The sequence below is a fragment of the Xiphophorus hellerii genome, unplaced genomic scaffold (assembly GCF_003331165.1).
Source record: "Xiphophorus hellerii strain 12219 unplaced genomic scaffold, Xiphophorus_hellerii-4.1 PGA_scaffold_33__1_contigs__length_76059, whole genome shotgun sequence".
NCBI lineage: Eukaryota > Metazoa > Chordata > Actinopteri > Cyprinodontiformes > Poeciliidae > Xiphophorus > Xiphophorus hellerii.
In genome coordinates this window covers 752-23,111 of record NW_022587608.1, presented here as the reverse complement: position 1 = coordinate 23,111, position 22,360 = coordinate 752, and the positions used below count along the sequence as shown (strand labels likewise).

Below are 22,360 nucleotides of genomic sequence, written 5' to 3'. Positions count from 1 at the left end.
TGTCATTTTATGCTTGTTCATGTTTAGTAGTTGTGCCATTTTATACTTGTTCATGTTTAGTAGTTGTGCCATTTTATACCTGTTCATGTTTAGTAGTTACGTCATTTTATACTTGTTCATGCTTAGTAGTTATGTCATTTTATACTTGTTCATGTTTAGTTATTATGTCATTTTATACTTGTTCATGTTTAGTAGTTATGTCATTTTATACTTGTTCATGTTTAGTAGTTGTGCCATTTTATACCTGTTCATGTTTAGTAGTTATGTCATTTTATACCTGTTCATGTTTAGTAGTTACGTCATTTTATACTTGTTCATGCTTAGTAGTTATGTCATTTTATACTTGTTCATGCTTAGAAGTGATGTCATTTTATACTTGTTCATGCTTAGAAGTGATGTCATTTTATACTTGTTCATGCTTAGTAGATATGTCATTATATACTTGCTCATGTTTAGTAGTCATGTCATTTTATACTTGTTCATGTTTAGTAGTTATGTCATTTTATACTTGTTCATGCTTAGTAGTTATGTCATTTTATACTTGTTCATGTTTAGTAGTTATGTCATTTTATACTTGTTCATGTTTAGTAGTTGTGCCATTTTATACCTGTTCATGTTTAGTAGTTATGTCATTTTATAATTGTTCATGCTTAGTAGTTGTGCCATTTTATACCTGTTCATGTTTAGTAGTTATGTCATTTTATACTTGTTCATGTTTAGTAGTTATGTCATTTTATACTTGTTCATGTTTAGTAGTTATGTCATTTTATACTTGTTCATGTTTAGTAGTTGTGCCATTTTATACCTGTTCATGTTTAGTAGTTATGTCATTTTATACTTGTTCTTGTTTAGTAGTTATGTCATTTTATACTTGTTCTTGTTTAGTAGTTATGTCATTTTATACTTGTTCATGTTTTGTAGTTATGTCATTTTATACTTGTTCTTGTTTAGTAGTTATGTCATTTTATACTTGTTCATGTTTTGTAGTTATGTCATTTTATTCTTGTTCATGTTTAGTAGTTATGTCATTTTATACTTGTTCATGTTTAGTAGTTATGTCATTTTATACTTGTTCATGTTTAGTAGTTATGTCATTATATACTTGCTCATGTTTAGTAGTTATGTCATTTTATACTTGTTCATATTTAGTAGTTATGTCGCTTTATACTTGTTCATATTTAGTAGTTGTGTCATTTTATACTTGTTCATGTTTAGTAGTTGTGTCATTTTATACTTGTTCATGTTTAGTAGTTATTTCATTTTATACTTGTTCATGCTTAGAAGTGATGCCATTTTATACTTGTTCATGTTTAGTAGTTATGTCATTTTATACTTGCTCATGTTTAGTAGTTATTTCATTTTATACTTGTTCATGTTTAGTAGTTATTTCATTTTATACTTGTTCATGTTTCGTAGTTATGTCATTTTATACTTGCTCATGTTTAGTAGTTATGTCATTTTATACTTGTTCATGCTTAAAAGTGATGCCATTTTATACTTGTTCATGTTTAGTAGTTGTCATGTTGGATTTTAATTTCCTTGCCCACATGCAGGTGCACACAGAAGAACAGACTTTACGGTTAAGAGGGTTTGTTTTAATGAGGTCAATCGATGGTTCGAGAATTGAGACTGGAGGACGTCAGGAGGAAACAAGAGTCCAGGTAGGTTCGGGGGTCCTGGGCCGCAGCGGATCAGAACGGCTTGGAGGTGCCAACCAGCGAGACGCGCCTGACCGGTGAAGCTCCAGGCTTGGCTCCGGGAAGCGGGATCAAGATCTGAGAGGTAACGGAGAGAAAAAGGACAAAATGACTGGACAATACTTAACATGGACTATGCTAAATCTTAGGGCTGAGTCTGACCAACAAGTGGTAACCATCGAGCGTTGACTGGTGGTTCCACCGCTTCTTAAGAAGCCTGCCGCTGGTTACTGGAATCCGATGCAGGTGCATCAGGCTGTCAAACTCCTCCGCATAGCTCGTCTCTGGAAAGAACCCTCACTCCAACCTGAATCCTGACAGTAGTTATGTCATTTTATACCTGTTCATGTTTAGTAGTTATGTCATTTTATACTTGTTCATATTTAGTAGTTATGTCATTTTATATCTGTTCATGCTTAGTAGTTATGTCATTTTATACCTGTTCATGTAAAGTAGTTATGTCATTTTATACTTGTACATAATTAGTAGTTATGACATTTTATACTTGTTCATGTTTTAGTAGTTATGTCATTTTATACTTGTTCATGTTTAGCAGTTGTGCCATTTTATACCTGTTCATGTTTAGTAGTTGTGCCATTTTATACCTGTTCATGTTTAGTAGTTATGTCATTTTATACTTGTTCATGTTTAGTAGTTATGTCATTTTATACTTGTTCATGTTTAGTAGTTGTGCCATTTTATATCTGTTCATGTTTAGTAGTTATGTCATCTTATACTTGTTCATGTTTAGTATTTATGTCATTTTATACTTGTTCATGTTTAGTAGTTGTGTCATTTTATACTTGCTCATGTTTAGTAGTTAGGTCATTTTATATCTGTTCATGTTTAGTAGTTATGTCATTTTATACTTGTTCATGTTTAGTAGTTATGTCATTATATACTTGTTCATGTTTACCAGTTATGCCATTTTATACCTGTTTATGTTTAGTAGGTCCTCTCCTTGGGCTGCCACCTTATCGTGGTGGAGGGGTTTGAGTGCCCCAATGATCCTAGGAGCTATGCTGTCAGGGGCTTCATGCCCCAGGTAGGGTCACCCAAGGCAGATTGGTCCTAGGTGAGGGACCAGACAAAGCGCAGCCCGAAGACCCCAATGATGAGAAAAAACATTGGACTTGGCGTTCCGTCGCCCGGACGCGGGTCACCGGGGCCCCACTCTGGAGCCAGGCCTGGATGGGGGGCATGATGGCGAGCGCCTGGTGGCCGGGCTTTTACCCATGGAGCCCAGCCGTGCTCAGCCCGAAGAGGAAACATGGGTTCTCCTATCCCATGTGCCCACCACCTGAGAGAGGGGCCAAAGGGGTCTGGTGCATTATGTGATGTGTGGCGGCAGAGGGTAGTAGTTATGTCATTTTAAACTTGTTCATGTTTAGTAGTTATGTCATTTTATACTTGTTCATGTTTAGTAGTTATGTCATTTTAAACTTGTTCATGTTTAGTAGTTATGTCATTTTATACTTGTTCATGTTTAGTAGTTATGTCATTTTAAACTTGTTCATGTTTAGTAGTTATGTCATTTTATACTTGTTCATGTTTAGTAGTTATGTCATTTTATATCTGTTCATGCTTAGTAGTTATGTCATTTTATTTCTGTTCATGTTTAGTTGTTATGTCATTTTATACTTGTTCATGTTTAGTAGTTATGTCATTTTATACTTGTTCATGTTTAGTAGTCTTGTGATTTTATACTTGTACATAATTAGTAGTTGTGTCATTTTATACTTGTTCATGTTTAGTAGTCATGTCATTTTATATCTGTTCATGCTTAGTAGTTATGTCATTTTATTTCTGTTCATGTTTAGTTGTTATGTCATTTTATACTTGTTCATGTTTAGTAGTTATGTCATTTTATACTTGTTCATGTTTAGTAGTCTTGTGATTTTATACTTGTACATAATTAGTAGTTGTGTCATTTTATACTTGTTCATGTTTAGTAGTCATGTCATTTTATATCTGTTCATGCTTAGTAGTTATGACATTTTATACTTGTTCATGTTTAGTAGTCATGTCATTTTATATCTGTTCATGCTTAGTAGTTATGTCATTTTATTTCTGTTCATGTTTAGTAGTCTTGTGATTTTATACTTGTACATAATTAGTAGTTGTGTCATTTTATAGTTGTTCATGTTTAGTAGTTATGACATTTTATACTTGTTCATGTTTAGTAGTTATGTCGCTTTATACTTGTTCATGTTTAGTAGTTATGTCGCTTTATACTTGTTCATGTTCAGTAGTTATGTCGCTTTGTACTTGTTCATGTTTAGTAGTTGTCATGTTGGATTTTAATTTCCTTGCACACATGCAGGTGCACACAGAAGAACAGACTTTACGGTTAAGAGGGTTTGTTTTAATGAGGTCAAACGATGGATCGAGAATTGAGACTGGAGGACGTCAGGAGGAAACGAGAGTCCAGGTAGGTTCGGGGGTCCCGGGCCGCAGCGGATCAGACCGGCTTGGAGGTGCCAAGCAGCGAGACGCGCCTGACCGGTGAAGTTCCAGGCTTGGCTCCGGGAAGCGGGATCAAGATCTGAGAGGTAACGGAGAGAAAAAGGACAAAATGACTGGACAATACTTGACATGGACTATGTGAGATCTTAGGGCTGAGTTTGACCAACAAGTGGTAACCATCGAGCGATGACTGGTGGTTCCACCGCTTCTTAAGAAGCCTGCCGCTGGTTACCGGAATCCGATGCAGGTGCGTCAGGCTGTCAAACTCCTCCGCGTTGCTCGTCTCTGGAAAGAACCCTCACTCCAACCTGAATCCTGACAGTAGTTATGCCATTTTATACTTGTTCATGTTTAGTAGTTATGTCATTTTATACTTGTTCATGTTTAGTAGTTATGTGATTTTATACTTGTTCATGTTTAGTAGTCATGTCATTTTATACTTGTTCATGTTTAGTAGTTGTGCCATTTTATACCTGTTCATGTTTAGTAGTTATGTCATTTTATACTTGTTCATGTTTAGTAGTTATGTCATTATATACTTGTTCATGTTTAGAAGTGATGTCATTTTATAGTTGTTCATGTTTAGTAGTCATGAGATTTTATACTTGTTCATGCTTAGTAGTTATGTCATTTTATACTTGTTCATGTTTAGTAGTTATGTCATTTTATACTTGTTCATGTTTAGTAGATATGTCATTATATACTTGTTCATGCTTAGAAGTGATGTCATTTTATACTTGTTCATGCTTAGTAGTTATGTCATTTTATACTTGTTCATGTTTAGTAGTTGTGCCATTTTATACTTGTTCATGTTTAGTAGTTAGGTCATTTTATACTTGTTCATGTTTAGTAGGTATGTCATTATATACTTGTTCATGTTTAGTTGTTATGTCATTTTATACTTGTTCATGTTTAGTAGTTGTGCCATTTTATACTTGTTCATGTTTAGTAGTTGTGTCATTTTATACTTGTTCATGTTTAGTAGTTATGTCATTTTATACTTGTTCATGTTTAGTAGGTATGTCATTATATACTTGTTCATGTTTACTAGTTATGTCATTTCATACTTGTTCATGTTTAGTTGTTATGTCATTTTATACTTGTTCATGTTTAGTAGTTGTGCCATTTTATACTTGTTCATGTTTAGTAGTTGTGTCATTTTATACTTGTTCATGTTTAGTAGTAATGCCATTTTATACTTGTTCATGTTTAGTAGTTATGTCATTTTATACTTGTTCATGTTTAGTAGTCTTGTGATTTTATACTTGTACATAATTAGTAGTTGTGTCATTTTATTTCTGTTCATGTTTAGTAGTTATGTCATTTTATACTTGTTCATGTTTAGTAGTTATGTCATTTTATACTTGTTCATGTTTAGTAGTCTTGTGATTTTATACTTGTACATAATTAGTAGTTGTGTCATTTTATACTTGTTCATGTTTAGTAGTCATGTCATTTTATATGTGTTCATGTATAGTAGTCATGTCATTTTATATCTGTTCATGTATAGTAGTTATGTCATTTTATACTTGTTCATGTTTAGTAGTCTTGTGATTTTATACTTGTACATAATTAGTAGTTGTGTCATTTTATACTTGTTCATGTTTAGTAGTCATGTCATTTTATATCTGTTCATGTATAGTAGTTATGTCATTTTATATCTGTTCATGCTTAGTAGTTATGTCATTTTATTTCTGTTCATGTTTAGTTGTCTTGTGATTTTATACTTGTACATAATTAGTAGTTATGTCATTTTATACTTGCTCATGTTTAGTAGTTATTTCATTTTATACTTGTTCATGTTTAGTAGTTATGTCATTTATACTTGTTCATGTTTAGTAGTTATGTCGCTTTATACTTGTTCATGTTTAGTAGTTATGTCATTTATACTTGTTCATGTTTAGTAGTTATGTCGCTTTATACTTGTTCATGTTCAGTAGTTATGTCGCTTTGTACTTGTTCATGTTTAGTGGTTGTCATGTTGGATTTTAATTTCCTTGCCCACATGCAGGTGCACACAGAAGAACAGACTTTACGGTCAAGAGGGTTTGTTTTAATGAGGTCAATCGATGGTTCGAGAATTGAGACTGGAGGACGTCAGGAGGAAACGAGAGTCCAGGTAGGTTCGGGGGTCCCGGGCCGCAGCGGATCAGACCGGCTTGGAGGTGCCAAGCAGCGAGACGCGCCTGACCGGTGAAGCTCCAGGCTTGGCTCCGGGAAGCGGGATCAAGATCTGAGAGGTAACGGAGAGAAAAAGGACAAAATGACTGGACAATACTTAACATGGACTATGCTAAATCTTAGGGCTGAGTCTGACCAACAAGTGGTAACCATCGAGTGTTGACTGGTGGTTCCACCGCTTCTTAAGAAGCCTGCCGCTGGTTACCGGAATCCGATGCAGGTGCATCAGGCTGTCAAACTCCTCCGCATAGCTCGTCTCTTGAAAGAACCCTCACTCCAACCTGAATCCTGACAGTAGTTATGTCATTTTATACTTGTTCATGTTTAGTAGTTATGTCATTTTATACTTGTTCATGTTTAGTAGTTATGTCATTTTATACTTGTTCATGTTTAGTAGTTATGTAATTTCATACTTGTTCATGTTTAGTAGTTTTATCATTTTATAACTGTTCATGTTTAGTATTTAGGTCTTTTTATATCTGTTCATGTTTAGTAGTTATATCATTTTATACTTGTTCATGTTTAGTAGTTTTATCATTTTATACATGTTCATGTTTAGTATGTGTAACCCTGTGTAACTGGTTGCTCGACTTCCTTACCGGTTGACCTCAACATGTCCGGCTGGACAACCACTTCTCATCCACCATCATCATAAACACCGGAGTGCCACAAGGCTGTGTGATGAGTCCCTTCCTCTACTCCCTTTTCACCTACGACTGCAGACCTGTCCACGGCTCTAACGCCATCATCAAGTTCGCAGACGACACCACGGTGATCGGCCTCATCAGAGATAATGACGAGGCCGCTTACAGGGAGGAGGTAGACCGTCTGCCTGAGTGGTGTGACAAAAACAACCTGCAGCTGAACACCGAGAAGACCAAGGAGCTTATCGTGGACTTCAGGAGGAACGCTGACCCACATCCACCCATCCACATTAAGGGGACAGTGGTGGAGCGTGTGGACACCTTTAAGTTCCTGGGAGTCCACATCTCCGAGGACCTGACTTGGACGACCAGCTGCTCCAAACTCATTAAGAAGGCACATCAGGGCCTCTTCTTCATGAGGACCCTGAGGAAGAACCACCTGTCCTCAGAGATCCTCACGAACTTCTACCGCTGCACCATTGAGAGCATCCTCACCAACTGTATTACAACTTGGTACGGGAACTGCTCTGTCTCCGACCGGCAGGCGCTGCAGAGGGTGGTGAAAACTGCCCAGTATATCGCCGGGGCACCGCTCCCTGCCATCAAGGACATTTACAGGAAGCATTGTTTGAAAAAGGCTGGGAAAATCACAAAGGACTCCACTCACCCAGCACACACACTCTTTTCCCTCCGGCCCTCTGGGAGGCGTTACAGAAGCCTACGGACCAGAACCACCAGGCACCGGAACAGCTTCTTTCCCACAGCTGTCACGCTTTTGAATGCCTCCTGACATAAAACATAAACTATAAGGACTGTACTCCCCTATCCTCTCATACAACAATAACACATGGACTATCCTCACACACACACACATCACGGACTGTTTCATCACACACACATACAACCTGTAAATTTTATCTGCCATTATTTATCTATAATCCATTCCCTAACATTCTTATATATTCTGTATAATCTGTGCATATAGCTCCAATATTTATATTTATACACAATATCTATATCTCTTGCTATAACCCCTAATAGTCCATACATACATAGTCTTGTACATCTGCAAATAAATATTATATCTCGTAGAGCACTTCTGGATAGATGCAAACTACATCTCGTTGCTTGTACTTGTGACAGTGCAATGACAATAAAGTTGAATTCTATTCTATTCTATTCTAGTTATGTCATTTTATACTTGTTCATAATTAGTAGTTGTGCCATTTTATATTTGTTCATGTTTAGTAGTTATGTCATTTTATACTTGTTCATATTGTAATGACGCCAACACCGCAGCTGTAGTCCCGCCAAACAGGGTTTATTAGAAACAGGTACAAGCTGCTATTCCTGAGGCTGCAGCTCACGCCTCTAACAAACGGGCACACTCAACTGTTAGCTTCATTGCTAACTCCCCTCTGAACTCTCCCCAACTTCCGGTCCTGGTACTCCCGCTCCACCAATCCCCCGCCCACATGACAGGCCTATCACATGAGAGTGGGAGCCAGCAGAGTCAGACAGGGAAAGCCCATAACACTCTAACAGAAAGGATCACAATGCAACTTATAAGAAATACAAATAACCATATGAACCCCAGCAGAACTAAAACACAGAATCGTTACAATATGTTGTAGTTAGGTCATTTTAAACAATTATAAGATCTCTGATTTAGTAGATTGAAAGTGAGATCCTTTCTTCATACAGCAGTTAAAAGAACAGTACTATAATTTTTAATTCATTAAACTAATTTTTATTCAAAAATTATTTTAATGTATTTTGATAATACCTTAAAAATAAAATTGTGAAGGTTTAAAACAATATCTACCACTGAATATTTAAAAAAGACATTTATTTAGTAGAATTTCTTCAGAACCCCTCATCGCCCCCGTCTAGAACCGGCCCTGGCCTACAGCTCTGGATCTGGTGCATTTTTGCTTAGCATGTTTTTTCTTCATTGATAGGAAGTCAGATTATCCAAACTGGTAAACCACATTAATACAATATTAGTGAAGAAATACATTAAATGACCACTGAACAAATTATTCATAAAATACAGTATATCAAAATTTTTGAATAAAACACACAGAAAGTAATATAATGTAGGAAATAATTATATATTTACTGTTAATTTATTAGTATGATTTGTTCTTTAAATGGCCACTTATTTTGGCTAATGCTATTATTTATTAAATATCATCCAAACTCAACATCCTAAGCAAAGAATCAAACCACAATAGTCAACTAAAATCGCAATAAGAAACTGAATCAATTATCAGCGTCAGGAGATGATTGAGGATGAAGAGACGCTGATTTCTGGTTCTTTAGGTTTTAGCGCAGTGGTTCGCAAACTTTTTTCAGTGATGTACCCCCTTAAAAATATATTTTTAGTCAAGTACCCCCTGACACGGGCAAAACATTTTTGGAATAAAAAAGAGGTACAGAGATCGTGGACGTAAATCCCATTAAAACATACTTTTCCATGTACGTTCTGTACTTCGTCGGCTCTGGTTTTGCCTTATTTTTCACTTTATCTGTACTTTCAGCAGCATTGCTGCTACGCTTTAGCCACGTCTCCATAGTTACAGTGTAATCATGATAACGACAGGTCGTTGACGAGTGCCCTGGGTCAAACTAACTTGGTGGGGGGGTCAGTTTTATTTTAAAGGATATTGAAACTAAATACTGAATATAAAATTCAGTGCATGAACACACATTTATATTTTATCAAACTTTTTACAAAATAATTTTTCCCAAGACTTATTATGAGGAGCCTACTGATTTTTTTAAGATATTTTGAAAAGCTTCACGTACCCCCTGCAGTACCTCCACGTACCCCCAGGGGTACGCGTACCCCCATTTGAGAACCACTGTTCTAGCGGGTCTGCAGTTCCTCTAATGATCCATTCTGTCTGATATATAGACTGCGCCACGACGGACACATTTTTTTTGTCTTTCGATGTCCACAGTATCCATCCTCTCTGAAGTTGTTCAGTTTATAATTCGCGTCTTTTCACTCACGTCTGTTTTTTTAAAGCGTTTTTGCTTCTAAGGACATGGAATCGGGTCGAGGACGTTTAAAATAGACGCGGGTTGATAGCAGCTCACTGCGGCTGCGTAGTGTCCGTCTCTAGGCAACCGGGACGTTCAGCGTCTGTCCGTAGCGTTCAGGGGGTCCTTTAGCTCCCGCAACGACAATGTAGCTGACCTTAATATTTCCTGTGTTTTATTGTGGTCATTATTGTTAAACTTAGTGTTGATGTGTGTACGATAGGCGTGTCTATCGGACAGTTATGTATCGGTTTAAAATGGGACGCACATTTAACGGCCAAATATGGGACGATTCCGTGTTTTACGGGTGGCAATCCTATTCAGGGGAGCTGAGATACTAAAGCACCACTAAAACTGGGCTAGAATCTACGGTGGCCGACAGGTGCAAATGCGCAGCAAAAGAGAAAACATGCAAACAAAAAAAAAACACGCGCACAAATTAAATGCGGCAAGCAAAAAGCGAATAAAATGCAGCAAACAAAAAGAGAGACGCAAACAAAAAAGAAGACACCCCCGAATGAAATGCAGCAAACAAAAAGTGTTGAAAACGGAAGTGCTCCAGACCACTAGGGGGAGTCAAAGAAAATAGTATTCATTTCTATGGGACCAGATGCAAGATTCAGAGAAAGAAATTTGAAAGAAAGTAAAGGTACGTATTACTATATTTCTTTTCAGATACGCCGTCTTTTATAATATTATAGAATAACAGAATAATTTATGGGTAGCGTGATAGACTTTGTGTCAGTCATACCGTTCTGGGCTCGGTCTCGTAGATGCTTGCCCGAATTAGCAAAGCAATTATGCTAATCATACCGCAAGAAAAAATAAATAAATTACACACTCGTATAATTAAATATCTTTTTTGAGAATGACTCATTTCAGCGTTTTAGTAGGCAATGTCTCCACTTTTAATCTATTTATTTCCTGACGTTAAAAAACAAATTTTCTTTCAGATGTACTGTCCATTTTGTGGAACTGCCGCCATAAATTCTGCAGACTTTTGTTGTCAATGTGGCAGAACATAAAATTTGTCCAAGATCATGCAAACAAAGCCCAAGATGAGAGGAACACTACCACTGCAACTCCCGATGTTCAACCAAGCACCAGCACAGGTAAACCGAAGCATGGGTTATTTATTTCAGCATGTTTAAGTGTTAGCATTTTAAACCATCTGTAGATGCAGGTACGATCAATACTGCAATGATCGTACCTGCAATTAATAATTAATGCATTTAAATTATAACTAAAGTGCCAATCGTGTATTATTTTATTACGAATTTCAGGTGTAGAGTGTTTCATGAACTTTAGAGCTATAAAAGAGAGGGAAAGAAAGACATTTTTTACCAAGAAGCATCAGAACAAAACACAGAAGGGAAATAAACTGAAGGTATGCCTTTAATTTAGTGCAAACACAAACTGGAAATTACATACTTCATCAAATAATTTAATTTGATTGATTAAATTTTGTCTCTCCCCAGATTAATGTTGGGCTTATGAGGATGCAGGGAGATTCCCTTAAGACAGTGAGAGGGAAGTTACTTCCAGTTGAGATTCACCCTGAGTGGGCATCGGAACAAGTGCTTGCTGCTGCTGTAAAGAAGCAAAAGGATTTCAATATAGACCTGAGAGATTGTGCCCATGTCTTGTTGTATCCTGATGCAAGGGAGGTTAAGAACATCCCAGGAACAGACATTCCTTTCACAGTGCAAAAGTACAAGGAGGCAATTGGAAAGCCTTACCAAAGAATTACGCTTTACATTTGCCCTGTTGAGGAATTTACAAAAAGCTGTAAGTGCTTTTGATCTACATTCCAAATAGTTTGAAGATCAATTTTGCTATAGTCTTATAGTTAAAATGGCAAAATTTCCTCCTATATCCAGAATTCTGTGCATGATTAATTCTAGCTATGATGTCATATATTTTATCTAAGGAAGCCAAAGGATTTTCCTCTTTACAAAACCACCTCCCTTTTGTAAAGATTGATGTACAAACGTACATTTTATTAATTGCAAAATTTAGCCTTGCAAAAGGAAATTTATTATTTATACTACACATTTATAGTATATTTCTTTTCACTGGTTGTTGAAATGATAGTAACCATTTTCCTTTGGTTAATATCAACAAACAAAACTGTGTGGTTCATAGTAATAGAAGACTTACTGTGTTCAAATAACTTCTAAAAGATAAATAGAAATCTGCTGCCCAGTGACACAGTTGGTGGCATTGTTGCCTTGCAGCAAGAAGGTGTTGGTTTCAATTCCTTGCCTGGAGTCTTTCTGTATGGAGTTTGCATGTTCTCCCTGTGGGTTCTGACCAGGTGCTCTGGGAAAAGGGTATAAGACAATGGATAGATGGATGGATGGATGGATGGATGGATGGATGGATAAAGAAATCTGAATATACTGTGCTGCTAATTGTACAAAATTCTATTTGTACAACTGATACTAACATTTTCTTGTTGTTTAACATGTATATGAAGTTATGAAAAATTCCTATGCAACTAAACAATTTGTGGAATTACATAAAAATAATAATTAAAATAAATGTCAAAATAATCATTGCTTTTTAAAGGTTTCAGTGGACAGAGTTCAAGTGATGATGATAGTGTGGTTCATGTAAGGTTGCCATCTCAAGATAGTCCACTATCTGACACTGTGGTCAGTCTGCATCTTTATGACATTTCTCCTGAATTGAATTACTTACACTTTCTTTTGATAAGATAAAACCTGTCTTTTATATGTTGTGCATAGGTGTGGGATGGTCCAGATGAAGCAAGCACTCCAAGACTGGAGAAAATTTTGAATGGGTAAAATACAAATTACTGTTTGCTTCATATTTTGTTGCAGAAACTGTTATATCCACTTTATAGCTATGTTAATTTTTATTTTCAGGCCTTTTGGACACACAGAACAAGGGTCTGATCAGGTAAGATTGAACTCAATCCCTTTCACAGTTCAATATGTAAACATTACATACCATAAAAGATTTTCAAAAATTCACAAAGACAATCACCCAAGATGAGATACATGACATTGTGTTAGCTAAGTCTGTATGGTATTGCCACTACCACAACTGGAGTACTAATTTATGTTAAATTAGGATGGCGGAAACACCAACGTCCAGGAGCATCCCATGTCCTCAGAGGGCCAGAACCACTTCTATCGGTAGGTTGTGTGAGCACATGTCAACTTTTGCACATGTCAACACATTTACTGAAATGATTTATAGAAATTACACATAACTGTAACTTACTGAATTATGAATCTCAACTAAAATGTCTTCTTGCATTTCCAAACTGAAAAAAGTCATTGAAAAAAAAAGTTTTGCACCTGTCCAGTTAAAACAGCAACTGGTACATTTGTGAGTGCATTTACTATCTCCACCCAACTGGCACACACATCACAGAGAACCAAGCGCACCCATCCCTTTCACTTAGGCCCATCTGAACTCTATAAGGTAACTTGGCACACCTGTGCTCACAATGATCTCTTCAGACAAAGAGCCTCAGCTTCAAGCTTCCACAAAGACACTCTGGTAGGAAATGGACATTATATCATTTAATCTGCATTCAGAGACCAAAATTAGCCCTTGATTCAATGGGTTTTATGTGTTTGGAATGTAGTTCATTTGTTTGTTCATTCACTGTTAACTTAAAAGTAGCTTGTTAACATTACCTGAAACATATTTAATTAGTTCATTGTGATCTGTAATTGATTTTGTTTAATTTGTTTGTTGGTTTTCAACCTGCTCTGTGACTCTCTGTGACTACTTATGTGAAGTCATGGTGGTCTTACACTGTCAATTGAAATAATCTAAAGACAAAAATAAAAGATAACTAAAAATTGTTGCTGAGATGAGTGGTTCCTGCTTTTCTTTGAGGGAAGCAAGCTGTTTCAAGTTTGGGCAGAAGCTGAGGTGGTTTAAAGAGCAAAAAACTTGACAGCACCATAACTTCTGGTTGTTCAATATTTTTTTTCTATCAAACTTTGAGTAGTGTGCAAGAATTACCCAAATATGCTGGTGTTAGCTGTCCTACTGCCAAGAATGACTGACAGAAGTCTCTATGCCTTATCAGGGATGAATTTAAATTTACCTAGTAAAGTATTTACTCTATTTCCTTTTCAATACAGCAACTACACAAATGTGTACGCACCAATAATTGTTGACAGCGACTCTGAGCCGGATGAATATGTGATGCAGTTCCCTGAGCAAAGGTATTAATTAGAAATTAGTTTTCTTCTAAATCCTTTTGTGCTTTTTGTATTTGAAATAATTGTACACTTCATGTTTTATAGTACAGACAACGTGACTGCTGCAGACATCATTTCAGAGCTCTCGGCAATGATCACGTCATCATCTCTCAGCCGCTTTAACATAAACAGAGCCAATGTATGGGATGGAGCACTGAGAGGTTTCAAGCGGGCTTCTTTCAACCCTTTCAATGAAATATTTGTAAAATTCACCGATGACGAGGGACAGGCAGAAGACGGCGTTGATAACGGTGGTCCCAAGCGCGAGTTTCTAAGCCTTTTTATGAACTGCTTAAGGCAGGGGTGTCCAAACTTTTTGCAAAGAGGGCCAGATTTGATAAAGTCAAGATGCCTGGGGCCAATAGTTTGTTCGGACATTTTTTAACTACAAAAGTGTCATGCACTTATAAAACAATTTTCATTGTTACAATTATCTTTATTTTTCAAATGACAAAAAAACCAAATATAAGCCAGTCAGGCAGATGAGAACAACTCTAAAAACACAAATTCTGCTTTTGAAATACCTTAAATTTACATGAGTTTAAAAATATCTTTGCCTCAAGAACATTTTAAACAGGTGTTATAAGTAATGCAAAGTTGTCTGTTATTATTAAATCTTAAAACAAGTGAATTTTGCTCTTGTCATTTACAATATCTTTCAGAAAGTAATAGTTTTCATCTACAGGTTCATAACCAAATCTTACTCAAGAGTTTAATAAAAATAAGTGCCATAAATCCAAGTGCATAAATGTTCTTTTGGCTTTTCACTGCTGATAGTGACAGATGTTGCCGTTCAAAACACTCAGTTTTATGTCCTCAACTCTCAGTGCCACACTGTTACGTGCCAGGCAAACATTCGCAAATTCTTGCTTCTTCTCAGGGCAAATGTTCTCCACCATTTTCAAAACACAGTTTTGATAAATGTATCTTCAGTAAAAGGTTTGCCATGTTTAGCTATTAACATTAACATCGTAGCTTGCTTTGGTGGTATTTTCTTTTGACTCAGGCCCAAAGAAATCGCTGTTGTGATGCCAGTGCAGGTTGGAGCTGCTTCAGTTTTTCAGCACGGTCACTCCCTGTTAGCTTGTCGTATGTGTTAGCATGTTTAGTTTGGTAGTGTCTCTTTACGTCAAAATCCTTAAACAAGGCAACCGTCTCATTACAAATTAGACAAGCACAATTGCCTTGATTTTCAGAAAAGAAGTATTGTAATTCCCATCTCTCTTGAAAGCGGCGGCCCTCACTGTCAACTTTCCTTGTTTTCTTTGCAGTGGCCATGGCAGAAATGAGTGGAGAGGGGTTTGCTGCACGGAGGCAGAGACTGATAGTATTAAAGTGGTGCTGCCACCATTTGGTGAAAGGAGGAATTACAGTTTCAAGTTTTATGATTTATTTATTCTGTTTCACAGTGCAGGCGGGCCATAAATAATACATTATAAGACCGAAGCTGCGGGCCGTATGAAATCTGACCGCGGGCCGTGATTGGCCCCCGGGCCGGACTTTGGACATGCCTGGCTTAAGGACTCAAAGAGTCTTTGATGGGCCAGAAGAAAGGAAATTTATCACTTTTGACAGTGAAGGTATTGCCGTTAAAGGCAATATTTCAGAGTTTTCTCATAAGAATGTGACAGCTGTTGGTGAATGTGTAATTAATGTGAGCAAAATCTATACAGCAGCCAAAAATGATGAATATTTCATGGTTGGGAGGATGATTGCCACTTCTGTCGTTCATGGAGGTCCAGGTCCTCAATTCTTATCTGAGAAGCTCTACCAGCACCTCACAGGAACATCAACAAATACAGAAGGAAAGATAGAAGACATCACTGACAACACCATGAGGGCTTCTTTGATTGAGGTAGGATAGCATTATTGATGAGGCTTTACAAGTTGTTACAATCAAGCAAAAATTTTGTTATTCCATAACTTCATGTAACATTAAGATCATTTGTATTTTGTGTTTGATACGATTCTATTGTGCAGAATAAATCTGATATTTTCTAAAAGGCACATGTTGTCATATTAAAGCACAAACAAGTACCTACGCTACCTTCACTTATGAGAATGCTATATGCATAAAAAAGACAAGCCACTTTATTAGGTACATCTCGTTAGTACCGGTTTGTACACCCATTTGCCTTCTGAACTGCTTTAATCTGTAGTGGCATGGATTCAACTAAATACTGGAAACATTCCTTAGATAGTCTGGTCCATCTTTACATGATGGCATCACATAGTTGCTGTAGATTTGTTGGCAGTACATCCATGATGCAAATCTCTCCTTCCACCACATCCCAAAGGTTTTCTATTGGATTGACATCTGGTGACCGTGGAGGCCATTCGAGTTCAGTGAACTCATTATGTTTAAGAAACCAGTCTGAGATGATTCATGCTTTCTGACATGCCAAGTTCACGTGCTGGAATTAGCCATCAGAAGATGAAAACACTGTGGTCATGAAGTATTTTGCTTGGCAAAATACTCAGGTAGGCTTTGGCGTTTACACGATGTTTGATCGGTACCAATGGGCCAAAGTGCACTCCATAGCACCACCCTGAATCGTGGAAACGTTGATACAAGCCAGATGGATCCATACTTTCATGTTGTCACCAAATTCTGACCCTCCCATCCAAATGTCGTTGCTGAAATTGAGACTCATCAGACCAGGCAACGTTTTTCCAATCTTCTATTGTCCAATTTTGTTGATCCTGTGCGAATTGTTGCCTCAGCTTCCTGTTCTTAGCTGACAGGAATGGCATCCGGTGTGGTCTTCTGCTGCTATAGCACATCTGACTTAAGGTTTGACATGTTGTGTGTTCAGATGCTCTTCTCCATAACTCGGTTGTAACGAGTGGTTTCTTGAGTTATTGTTGCTGTTCTGAGCTCAAATCTCTCTGGCCATTCTCCTCTGAACTCTGGCATCAGCAAGGCATTTGCGGCCACAGAACTGTTGCTCACTGGATATTTTGGTAACACTTTATTTGAAGGGTGTTGAATAAGACTGTCATGACACTTTCATAAACATGACACAACACCTGTCATGAACATGAATAAGCCTTCATGGATATTTATGACTGTTGTCATAAAGCGTCATTCGGTAAAATATGACACTTTTAATACAAAGTTGACATTATTCAAAATGTCTTTATGACAACTTGACATTAACCAATAAATCATTACTGTTTAAACTTAATCTTTAATAACATAAACTTACCTAATTTTTAAAGTGCAATCAGTAATACTTTTATAACAAATTTATATCAGTAATGATTTCATAAATATTAATTTATGTTTTTGGTTATTGTTCTCTACCATAGATATCCAGTGCAGGTACATTGACTGAACTACACCAGTCAGTTGAAAGACATGCAAGCATCTTGCAAACTGCTGGCTGCTTGCAGTTCCCTGTGACTGTTGATGACAAATTGAAAATTGTAAAGGAGTTCATTGATTGGTACATCATTTACCGCAACCATTTCTCTATTCAAAGGTAATGTTTCTCTTCCTTAACTTAAAAAATAACTATGCTAATTTAGTTACTATTTTGTTGCAGTTAATACAAGCAAATGTACAATAGTGCAAGAATCAATCAATCAACAGCACCCAGCAGCCAAATAAGTAGGAGCCTTATTGATTGGACGGCTTAACTGGAGAAAATTAACGTTACTGTAGGTTAATTCACTGTGTACAGTGCATCAGCAATATTACCTATGCTAAATAAAAATAATAAAAAAAGATTAGACATATTAATGTTCTTTGTGTTACTGAAAAATATCAGCTCTTTTGATAATAATTAAGGTGATTTCTGTTTCAAACTTTTATAGATTCAAGGATGGCCTTTCAACACTGAACTTCCAGAATGCTTTGGAGCAGCATGCTTCCGTCTTCAGGCCATTTATGTGTGCAAGAGTGGAACAGCTGACATCCAAAATATTGGAGGAAATATTTGAGGTTCAGCTCAGTGAAAAGGGTAGCAGCAGACGACATGAGGAAACAAGAGTGCTAGGATTCTGGAGAGACTTTCTCCTTGACACAGAAGGTGGACTTTAAGATTTATTGCTATATTCTGGTGTTATTGTAATATCTGATACATAAACTCATTGCTTCTTTTCTAGAACAAAAAACGGGTCTCTCTCTCCAGGACATCCTGATGTTTGCCACCGGCTTGAACACACTACCTCATCTTCAATTCTGCTACCACCAAAACTGATCTTTCAGGCCACTTCTCGTTTTCCTGTCAGTAGCACCTGCTCCAACACTATCAAAATACCAATGTCCAAGACGTATCATCAGTTTAAAGAAGACATGGACTTTGGGATTCAAAACTCCCCTGGGTTTGGGCTTTATTAAGGTCAAATGCATAACAACAAAACAAAATGCTAACTATTTAACTTGTCAAACCTGTTCAGTTATGACACTGTTTAGTGTTTGTGTGCGACCTTCAAATTTGGATTCTTGTTTGTTTATAAGTCCGCCATGTTTTTCAGTTTGATATAGTTTTCGACACATGATTCCCAACTCTGTGGATGTGCTAGGCCACACTGTCTCTGGAGGTTCTCAAAATGTGCCTGAAGGTGTTCATCTCCACATTGAATGTTGTTAGTCTCTGTCACAAACTGTCCCAATTGCTCCTGGGAGACTGGGAAACCACAGTCTGTTCCACCAAACCTAGGAATAGAAGAAGCACAGTAAACATTTAGTTATATTTACATTTCTTCACTAAACTGTTACTGCTGTGACTATTGTTGTAACCTGTCTAAATGATTAATTGTATTTAAATTTACATTTTAGAAATTGTCATCTGAAATGTTTAGAATAAAAAGTGACATACTGTTAACACATTGTTCATTATTTTTGTTTTGGCAAATTATTTTTTAGAGTTCCCAAAGAGGTTTTAAATTAACCAGATGTTGAAGACAAAAACAACAAAAAATTACCTGTGAGGTAGATGATACATCACATCTGGTTTACCAGATGGACAGCAAGATTGTTTAACAGGTCTTATGGTATGTTTATTCCACCTGTCCTTGCATTCATCAAGATCTCTCTGTAGCATATCCATGAAGACAAACCGCACAAGGCATGTGTGGTCATGACTTCCATTGAAGAGATGTCTTTCCTTCAAATCGTTCATGAGATCCATCCAGAACTGAGATCTACAATAAACCAAAATTATAAGATAATTATATCAGCAGAAAAAAATAGGACTAGTTTCTATGTCATGAAAATATTTAAATATATGTTGACCTACAAAGTTAAATATAATGTAAGCAGACATCAACTGTTATACTTTAAATGTTGAGCTTCTGATTCATCCATTTCAAATGTTACACTATAAAATTAAGTTGTATATAGCACAAAAACATAATGGTCATTAAGAGATATGCAAGTACTTCATTTCTTCTGACAAAGTAGAGGTAATTGAGTAAAATGTTGCATTATAATTTTGAAATGTTTGCTTATCCAAGAAGACTACTAAATTTATTCACCTTTTCAAGGTCTACTACTTGATATTTATACAAAAATTACAATAAACTGTTGACAAACTCACCTTTGTTTTCTGAAATATGACCACCAGCTTTCGATGCGTTGGTTGGCTGTTGAGGAGCCATACATATGGCTGGCAGCCCCAGCAAAATCATCAGTGTGTGATGACCTTAATGTACAATGCATTGCCACCATTGTTCCATTTTCAGTGCCACAGTCTGTGCGGAGGCGCATTGGTATCTTCTCAAATTCTGAGACACATTGCACATAGTTTTGAGCAATGACTCCAGGATCATTATTGCTGGCTTGACACACTAACCATAGCACCTTCCGAGAATACCCATCTATGCAACCACTTATTGCCAAGCCATAGGGCTTTAGTTTGTCATAACCATCTGCATGCCAGACATAGTTTGGGCCACAAGAACTATAAACTCTTCTTATAAATCTTCGTCTTGCACGCAGTTGTACTCCTGAGGGGTCAAGTTCTGCCATCAATGCCATGACATCGTCTCTTCTGACAGTCAGACAATACTTCTGTCGGAGTGTCTGCCACATCAAGCGATAGCCATAATGCTGGCCTGGCCTTTAGCTCTTCTTCAATAGCAGCACGTACCAAGTGAGGCGGTGTGTAACTTCTTTGTCTAAAGAGTGATAATTTTTTTCATTTGCTCTTTAAGGAGCGAAGGCTCATTTCAACATTGTGAAGATTTCCCAAGAAATCCAAAATTTCTGAATGACTATAGCCATCATGAAAATACTTTCTAATCAGGTCATCTTCTGAGAGGGTGTCCAGCTCAGATCCTGTGAAGCAAAATAGAGCAGAATATCTTTTTACTGCCCAACACCAGGGAAATTAAGTTGGCACAGTAAAAATGTTACACAATTCAAACAATTAAGTTCACACCAAAATAGAATCTGTGTAAAAACTGAGTAACATACAGTACAGTAAGGGCAAAAGTTCTGTGCTGTTATTAAAAGTAGCTTATAAATAGTCTACTCTACAAAACTATGTGCAGTTAGGCATGATAATTTTAAAAAATATTTTTAAAAAATAGAATAAGACCATATTTATTGAGATACACAGCTGGGATATATATCTAAAAAAAAGTGTGGCTTGTTAAACCAAAAGTACTTCATGAATATGTGCGACATCAAACGCGTTGCTAATTCAAATCCAGTAGACCATATTAAAGTTACTTATCCAAATCACTGTGCGTTGCTATTTTCTTTTGTAATTTAATTTAATCCCTATGTACGTCTTGGGGAGCGACCGCCCTTTACATGTGACAGTTATCTGCGGCGACAGAAACATAAACAATACGGGGAGGAGGGAGATGCGTATGTTGTTGCTGGGAAAACAGGAACTATTTTGATCATCTGTCCTCAAAGTCCGATTATTATTAGCGGCTTTGGGCTTCTTTTTTTCTGAAATCGCTTTCAAATTTCATGAATCACGGGTTTAAGTTTTTGGGCTTGGTTTTGATCCTGAAGTTCTTATTTTGACTTGGAAATAAGCAGAAACATATAAGCCCCGTAATTTGTCTGACATCCAAGTAGTTTTAGTCAGGACTTCCAGGTACATCTATTCCTGGATGATCCATCTTGCTGAGCCTTTGGTAATGTCAAGGTAATATTTGTTGTGAGCGACCTTGACTTTTGCATTGCGCTCCAGAAAACGGCAAAATCGAGACTAATATGAACAGCGCAATAAACGTGAAAGCAGCCATGAATGAACGTGTCCGTAAAGTTGCCCAACTAAACGCATTTATAATCTTTAAGTGTCACAAATCTGCGGACAGGGCCATAGCGCAGAACCTAGAGGCCGAGGTAGGAGGGGGCTCTACAATCTTATTTATAGTTATCCAGACAATAGTGGAAATCACAAAAACATACACAAAATACTAAGGTTTTTGTGTGTGGGTGTGTGTGTGTGTGTGTAGGTGTGTGTGCGTGAGGGTGTGTGTGTGCGTGCTGTTGTAACCATTAATCTCCCGTTCAGTTCAACCTTATAAGCGGAGATACATACTTGATATTACTATAATTTAATAACTTGCAATTAATTATTTGCAACGTTCAAGCTTTTCACAAGTGGTGGAGGTAAATAAAAAAATATGTAACTTAGTGAATTTCCAAAAAAAGTAATCACTAATCTACTTTTTCAAGTAGTAATAAGTAATCGATTTAAGTTAATTTTTACAAGTAACTAACCCATCACTGCTTACCAGTGTCTTGAGCTTGTGCCAAGATCTGCACATTCTTCCCACATGAAAAACAGAAAACTTGAATTGTTCCTAGATTTTGTCCACAGAAACAGCAAAACATGGCCACCTAAAAAAGGTAAATGGTATGCACATAGGTATAGTTGAAACCAGATATGTACATACAACCACAAAAAAACGAAAAAGTTACAAACATCACTATCCCTCTTGTGACAGATAGGTGATAAATCGAATTCACTATCTGTCTGTCTGTCTGTCTGTCTATACGAGTGTGTAATTTATCTATTTTTTCTTGCGGTATGATTAGCATAATTGCTTTGCTAATTCGGGCAAGCATCTACGAGACCGAGCCCAGAACGGTATGACTGAC

At 36.9% G+C, this 22,360-nt stretch overlaps 2 protein-coding genes and 2 long non-coding RNA genes across 5 annotated transcripts; 3 read left to right on the top strand and 1 right to left on the bottom strand.

Annotated features, from left to right (window-relative positions):
• Positions 1 to 11,060: 11,060 nt before the first annotated feature.
• LOC116716392 (uncharacterized) lies at positions 11,061 to 11,792 on the top strand. Its single transcript, XR_004338447.1, has 3 exons — positions 11,061 to 11,148; positions 11,320 to 11,423; positions 11,515 to 11,792. It is a non-coding gene; the product is annotated as an uncharacterized LOC116716392 (long non-coding RNA).
• Positions 11,793 to 12,409: 617 nt separating this feature from the next.
• On the top strand, positions 12,410 to 14,559 carry LOC116716391 (uncharacterized). The gene is made up of 6 exons (XR_004338445.1): positions 12,410 to 12,693; positions 12,787 to 12,842; positions 12,928 to 12,961; positions 13,136 to 13,200; positions 14,167 to 14,250; positions 14,332 to 14,559. It is a non-coding gene; the product is annotated as an uncharacterized LOC116716391 (long non-coding RNA).
• Positions 14,560 to 15,825: 1,266 nt separating this feature from the next.
• LOC116716390 (G2/M phase-specific E3 ubiquitin-protein ligase-like) lies at positions 15,826 to 19,118 on the top strand. The gene is made up of 5 exons (XM_032557243.1): positions 15,826 to 15,866; positions 15,960 to 16,141; positions 17,599 to 17,771; positions 18,106 to 18,320; positions 18,397 to 19,118. The coding sequence occupies exons 2-5, from the start codon at positions 15,983 to 15,985 to the stop codon at positions 18,489 to 18,491; spliced, it is 642 nt and encodes a 213-aa protein (XP_032413134.1). The 5' UTR covers positions 15,826 to 15,866; positions 15,960 to 15,982; the 3' UTR covers positions 18,492 to 19,118.
• LOC116716388 (uncharacterized) lies at positions 18,600 to 22,110 on the bottom strand. 2 transcript variants are annotated; one of them, XM_032557242.1, is made up of 4 exons: positions 21,994 to 22,110; positions 19,833 to 20,572; positions 19,303 to 19,437; positions 18,600 to 18,949 (listed from the first exon to the last, which is right to left on the bottom strand). In XM_032557242.1, exons 2-4 carry the CDS (start codon positions 20,324 to 20,326, stop codon positions 18,745 to 18,747), a joined length of 834 nt encoding a protein of 277 aa, XP_032413133.1. In that variant the 5' UTR covers positions 20,327 to 20,572; positions 21,994 to 22,110; the 3' UTR covers positions 18,600 to 18,744. The 2 variants fall into 2 exon arrangements, with proteins under 2 accessions (XP_032413133.1, XP_032413132.1); XM_032557241.1 differs by having other exon boundaries at positions 19,219 to 19,437; positions 21,994 to 22,106.
• Between the last annotated feature and the right edge of the window lie 250 nt (positions 22,111 to 22,360).